The sequence below is a fragment of the Puccinia triticina genome, chromosome 6A, assembly GCF_026914185.1.
Source record: "Puccinia triticina chromosome 6A, complete sequence".
In the NCBI taxonomy this organism is placed as follows: Eukaryota; Fungi; Basidiomycota; class Pucciniomycetes; order Pucciniales; family Pucciniaceae; genus Puccinia; species Puccinia triticina.
Window position 1 is genome coordinate 2,604,653 of NC_070563.1, and position 7,013 is coordinate 2,611,665.

The 7,013-nt window shown below is 42.6% G+C and overlaps 1 protein-coding gene across 1 annotated transcript; it reads left to right on the top strand.

The window, feature by feature from the left end:
- Nucleotides 1-6,580: 6,580 nt before the first annotated feature.
- Nucleotides 6,581-7,013, top strand: PtA15_6A348 (uncharacterized protein; the record flags this gene model as incomplete). Its single annotated transcript, XM_053170043.1, has 3 exons — nucleotides 6,581-6,682; nucleotides 6,761-6,859; nucleotides 6,939-7,013. The coding sequence occupies 3 exons, from the start codon at nucleotides 6,581-6,583 to the stop codon at nucleotides 7,011-7,013; spliced, it is 276 nt and encodes a 91-aa protein (XP_053021274.1).

Sequence of the window (7,013 nt, forward strand, 5' to 3'; positions counted from 1 at the left end):
TTTGGAATATTCTTGGTCCATCTGACACTTGGATTTGTATCAAGCTTGGAATATCCAATGCTCAGCTGTGGCCCAGGCTCAGCCAATGCTCAGCTTTGGCCCAGGCTCAGTCAATGCCTACTGCTCAGCTTATGATGAGCATCAGCTGTTCCTGGGAAAAAATTAGGATCAGCTGACTGTGCCACATTGAGTGCTCTGGTGCAGTCCTGCAAGCTCTCCAAGTGCTGGTGGAGCAGACTTGGAGCAGCGCTGGAGTAGCTCTGGAGCAGAAACCAAAGCTGCATCATGTCACTTGCCATCAAGTGACTATTTTTTTTTCCTGGTGCCTTGACATATTATGACATCATTTGTATCTACTCCCACCAGCTAAAATCCCTCACACTGTTGTCTAGATTAGTTGAAACCCTAACCCACAAGCCCCTCTGGGGCTCCACTTTTGTCTATATAATGAGCTCTCTCCTCCCCAGTTGTCAGCTCCTCAGCTCAGTACTCACCAGTTATTTACATACCACCCTTCACACTTACCATCACCACCACACATCACTACATCCTGTATATTTGCAAATAACCACTGAACTCACTCTCAAAAATCTCACATACCTGTCATCAAACAACTTCATCTGGAATTAGACCAGACCTATCACTTGATTAAAACCTGCCAAGCATAGCTTGGTGGGTCTTGTTATCTGATAGTAAAGAAGGGCAGAGTTTTGCACCTCCATCATCCCCTTCTCCATTCAGCAAAAGGGTTTCACAACCGCTTTTGAGTCTTACAACGGCCGAGTAAAAAGAGATGCTGAGCTCATCACTACGTTCAATAGAAAGCGTAGGAAGCGCATCTCTATTGGACCGCCTCAGCTAAAGGTTCAAGCTAGGGAAAAACCCGGCCAAGTAAGAGAAAACTTACTCCCTAAAATATCAAAGCGGGAAAAAGCTGCTAACGGCACAACGGTGACGCGCAGACAACGGCTCTCAGGACTTCTTATTTCCAACTATGAAGTCAGCGGCGGCCACTCGCACTGCTTTCAGGTAAAACTCATTTACCTGCCTAACACTTGTAACTAGCTTTACAAGCCTAAGAACAAAATGTCTAAAAAATAAATGTATTTCAGTTCTCCGTAGATATCCAAACACCAGGTCTATATCACCGGGGACCAACACCCTCAAATGAAACAACGCAACACAACTTTGTTTTAATTGCAAACCAAGTGCCACACAACAAACACAATGGAACCACATAAACAATTAACCAAAAAGTATGCTCCACCGCATCAGGCAAGCCTTGAAATGCCATCCTTGATAATTTCCAAATTCACAACATTCACTGTCTCCTTAGTAGGGTTCCGCCAGGAAATTTAAAAGGTAAAAGAAATCATTGAATAATTAAAATTGCATGCAAGTGCTGAGAAAGCTCCCCTGGTAAAAACCCATGATTAATCAAAATATATTGTATAGTTTCAATAGAAGAAACCATTGTTTCTGCCAAGCAGTTGACAATTCATTGCAGTGTGGTTGTACATATGTTTTTAAAGAGTTAAATTAATATATACGGTCAAGTTGCAGTTGGTATCAATATGATATCAGACCCTTTCCAACATGACTTCATAAACATTCAGCATAACTTCAGCAAAAATTCAACACAAAATTACACATCACTTGGAGCCAAGTCCTTAAAGAGATCTTAAAGGGTTCCTAAAGAGAGGGGTGATGGCACTTGCACGCAAGTGCTGAGCAAACATCTGTGGTGCTGGCAGAGTTTTTCTTCCTCTTCATTGTCCTTCTTAGTGATGTTGGCCAGTTTTTGTTGGAGTTTTGTGGCTTTGGAAGCATCCATTTTATAGCTAGGACCAAGGGTTGGGTGTGATGTTGGAGCGGGATATTCAAGGTTTCTAAGAGCGGATTTGGGATATTCAAGGGCTTGGAGGCAGAGCAATCTGGTTTCTGTTGTTCTTTTTGGTTTGTCCTCTTTGTCTCTGTTAATTGATCCTGCAATATGTTAAGGTCTGTTCTGTGGAGAGGAAGAGGAAGTCTGGGGTCTGGGGTTCTGGATACTATATGGTTGATTGCAGGATGAGGAAGCAGTCCGGGATCTCTGGGCTCTGGAACTTTGAGAGTGCTGTCTGTGACATGTACGTGTAATCTATGTGCATGGAAGCCTGCGCTGCAGAGCCCGCGCCACGGCTCATAACACTCAGTAACATGTCCCCCCCCCACTACCCTATCTGGGCAGGTTCCTGAACCTGTCACAGCTGAAATGAGGGGAGGTTGGCTGGAAAGGATGTTTTGACATTTAGGTGTGGCCCATCCTCACTGTTGACACAGGAACCTTTCTATGAGCAGGAACATGAACCTGAACTGATTGGGAGTGGGGTTTGAGGCAGCTTTCACCTTGGAGAACCAACAGACAATGCTCCCAATGGACCCAAAAATTCTGGCAACACTTCCAAAGACTCAAGATTCTGTATTAGTTGCAACCCCCTGCAATAAGGTTGACTGGGGAAACCAATATAATATTGTTCTCCCAGACCAATCTGATATTGGTGGGGGCCATATAAGGGTTGATCCCTTCACTTAAATTTAAGACAGAGGAGAGGTGTCACATTATGGATCTTCTACAGTAGGGGGTTTCAAACATGGTGCAGGTCCCATTTCAGGAACCCCAATTCAGAAAAACAAAGTTCCTGCAACATGAATTTTTAAATGATTTCTGTATGTTGTTTCAGTGAAATTGGCTGGGTGTGTTGCAGGTGCCCTGATTTTGTGAATTGGGGGTTCCTGAAACAGGACCTGCACCATGTTTGTAACCCCCTAGTGTCAGGCTGTAGCAACAATGGGAGTTTACACTACCAGTAATGGTGTAAGACTCAAAAGTGGTTGTGAAATCCTTTTGCTGAACGGAGAAGGGGATGATGGAGGTGCAAAATCTGCCCTTCTATACTATCAGATAACAAGACCCACCAAGCTAAGCTTGGCAAGTTTTAATCAAGTGATAGGTCTGTTCTAGTTCCAGATGAAGTTGTTCGATGACAGGTATGTGAGAGTTGAGAGGTTTATGATGATGAAAGTTGACTTGATGTTTCCGGTGGGGGTTGAACACAGGTCCTTGAGAGGGTGATATAAGAAGTTGAGAAGAGTGTCTGGACTGAGAAGGGTATATGTCTCAGTTGGGAGTTGAACCAGGAACCGGGTAACTCATGACAGGTGCGTGATATGCAACCAGGAGATATGAGAGTATGAGAACATGAGAGTGAGCTCAGTGGTTATTGCAGATAAGAGGGGTGATATGGTATGTTATAAATGTAAGGGTGATGTTTAAAGACTTACGGGTGGTATCTGTATAACTGGTGGGTACTGAACTGAGGGAAAAACAACTGGGGGGAGAGAGCTCCTTATATAGACAAATGTGAGGGATTTTAGCTACAAGGGGGACTCTGGATGAGGGATTTTAGCTGGTGGGCTGCGTACAAGTGGTGTCAGAAGATACTAAATACAGGCAAAAAGTGGGGTGAGAAATGAAAGATGATGTCATACTAATGCAAGGAGTGCATAAACGCAGCGGGGAAATGTCAAATACAGGGGTACCTCATGCAAGGGGTGCATGAGTGGTGTCAGACTAATGCAAGGAGTGCAGAAATGGGGTCAGAAGACTGCATGCAGCTGCAAGGGGTGCATAAATGAGGCGGGGACATGTCAAATACAGAAGAAATGGGGTTGGTCCCCTGCATAAGCAATGGAGATAAGAGGGATAGAAAAGAGTATGTGTTTGGCTGGGCTGAGTATGCATATACTTGGGAAAGGTGACTTGAGGTGTGTGAAAGGTTGATGACTGGGGCTGGCCGTGTCCATGAGGGTCCAAGAGTGTCAACCTTAGAGACTTTATAAAAGTCCAAAAGGTTTCAAACAGAACATAAATGTATAATACAAAGATAAGAAATGATAGCGCCAGGACCACGGGAGTAGTTAATGAAGAATGTGTTAAAATGAATAATATGTAAAACATGATAGATTGAGCGCAAGCGCTACAACTAAGCAAAGCGCTGAGCGCTCCAATAGAATAAAACAAAAAAAACAATACAAACAAGAAACACTGAGCTGCAATCCAAACAGAGTCTACTCAGGAGCAAAGATTAGGCAAGATGAGGACTTTGATTACACATGACTCTGCTAGTAAAGAGATGACTTCCGGTGATCAAGAGAAAGAAGCCGCTCTCCAGAGCTAACCAGAACACCCAAAAATTCACTAAAAAAGAAATCGTCACTCAATCTCAACTTCCTGTTACATTTTTACTGGCTTGTAGTGAAGCACAACCTAGTAACAGTCTAACTTTAGCGTTGTCAAATCTCAGTAAGATTTCCTTAGAGAAGTTTCCGTTTAGGATTACTCCAACTGACCGATTAAAACACATCACTGAATAGTAACTTGCCGAAATCATAAACGTTTGAGGACCTACTAAATCATCCATGGATTACACGCTTAGCTGTAAGTCCCTGTTATTGACTACCTCATAGATAGATAATTGAAATCCATCTTGAACCCCTTTAATTTCCTTATACCACCTGTTTTCTAATCTTAATTAATATCGAATATCGAATCTCTGGGTTTGATAGTAATAACCCGTTGTGCTCTTTAGACAACTACAAACTATCACAATCTGAAACATATCTTGATCGTTCCTTTGATACCTTTTATCAAAGAGGCCAGGTTTACCGGCTAATTCAGTCTTCATAAGACTAGCATTAAACCGCTACAATAGCGTGGAAATAAATAAACGTGAATTATACGTTATACTTTCTTTCTATTCTTCTTCTATTCCCCTTGTATTCATTGTAACTGCCTTCTTAAGGTAATTCATATCCAAAATTATCCTTAACTCTTGTCCAACTTGCTCTCTACGAGAGAGCGCCGGTTGACACCAAGAGGGTGTAACTTCCAATCCAGCGGGGTTCCAGTGACGCTTCCAGTGGTGACTAGGGTAAAATTGGCCGTCAAATCCATTTCTGAGGTCCATTTGGTGGTATCTTGAGGCCTAGGGTGAGTAAATATATGTATGATAAAAAACTTTTGATTTTTCACTTTTCCGGCTACCACAACGGTAGCGTAACAAAAACGTAACAGAATCTGTGTTGTTATTGTTACAATGACGGTGGCAAAGCTTCCGTTACTTTTTCTTTAATTTTTTTCCCTCTCCTCTGAGCCTTTTTATGTTATCCCTTCTGCGCAAAAAAGAGGAGCTTTCCCCCTTTTATGGAATTTTTACCTCTGATCACATGTTTAATGTGTTATCTCCGTTATTTTTCCCCGTATTTATGGTGAAAAAACCCACTGGCCCAAAGAGCAATGTTTCCAGATAACGGTAACATATTATCTGGTAGCAGTGGGAAGTTATGTTACAAAAATCTCTCTGGATATTGTAACGTATGCAACTTCCCATTGTTTACTGTAGGCAGCGCAGTGAGGGGAATGAGAATCAGGAAAATAAGGTCAAAAAAATGGTGTCAGAGAGGCGCAGAAGGGAAGCACAAGGTTCAAAATATGAATTTTCTGGAATGGGAGGATTGTAGACTTGGAAAGGGATCAGGGAATTGGCTCAAAAATTGGTGGAACTCAGGAAGAATCAGGATCAGGATCAATAATGCCCAGAAAGTGATGATATCCTCCTTGGATCAGGATGCAATTGCATGGGGGAAATTGTCCAAGGTCAGGCAGGACTTCAGCTACAGTCTGTAGGTTAGCAGTGTGCATCCAATCCTTGTGTTTGGCACACGTCTACCACTATGATAACCAGAAGCACAAAAAAAAACCAATGCAACAACCGTGCGGCACTCCACAACCAAAACAAAACTCCCAATGCAGAGACAATCTGCGGGTACCAGCAACACTGAAAGCACTGTGCTACACGCAGCAGAAGCATACCAAAAGTGCAGCATTTTAATTTTTTGGGCCCACTTTGCTAGTGCTTTAAATAGCAGGCGCCTGCTATACTTTTCCCTGATGGTTTTCAGAGAAAAAACACATAGACTTTTAGCAGCCTGCAGCGCGCTTTTTTGGTGGCCCATATTGGCGTTTTGCTACGCTTACTGCTGAAATAACGGAAAACCTGCTATGCTACAAGCTAAATAGCAGACAATTTTGCTGAAATAGGGGTTCACGTAGCGGTGTTTTGCTACGCTTACTGCTGAAATAATGGGAAACCTGCTATGCTACATGCTAATTAGCAGAAAATTTTGCTGAGATAGTGGTTTATTCTTTGCTAAAAAGTGGTGAGATGAGTGTTTTTTTCTAGCAATATCCAATTATTGGCAATATTTTTTAGCTAAACATTGGCGAGGTATTTTTTCTATTCTTTCATCAAAAGTCTCATGTATGTTCTACTACTAAATAATTAGCACAAGTGAAAGGGAGGAAAAAGGTATGGGAATGGAGAAGATAGTGGAACATTGAGATGCGGAGTCCTATAGAATGAGTCCCGGCAAAGGCGAGCTTTGGGGGCCCATAGCACTTGCGCCTCAAAGCCTCCAACCACCCACCAAACTTCGAGCAACTGTCGTGACCTTTCATAAGCTAGGAATTTATCACAAGATGGCGACTCAATCAGGTTCGGCAAGCAATCATGCTCCTCAGCCCAGCCTTGTCCTCCCTACCAGCAAGCAGTCCAAGTACTCTACAGAAATATCTCAAATGGTACGTGCTCCATCTCCACCAGTATAGATCCATTCTGCTTCAAACAACAAATTTTGGTTTGAATTTTTGTCTGGATAGCTTTTTGTATTTGGAGAGGCGAAAAATCCAGACAAGCAAACTGTAAGATATATTGAAGATGCTGTTTGGTGTCAAGTCGCTGAATTGATATGTGCAGAAGTTCAAGTCTCCATCCAGCTCATTTAATTCCTCCTGAAAAAGTCGACTAACTTTCATCTTGAAACCTTCGGTTGTCCAGCGTGGATTGGCTCAGAAACAAGGGCTGAGAATCCCGACCACAGAAGATTTGATATTTTGGATCCGACATGACTGA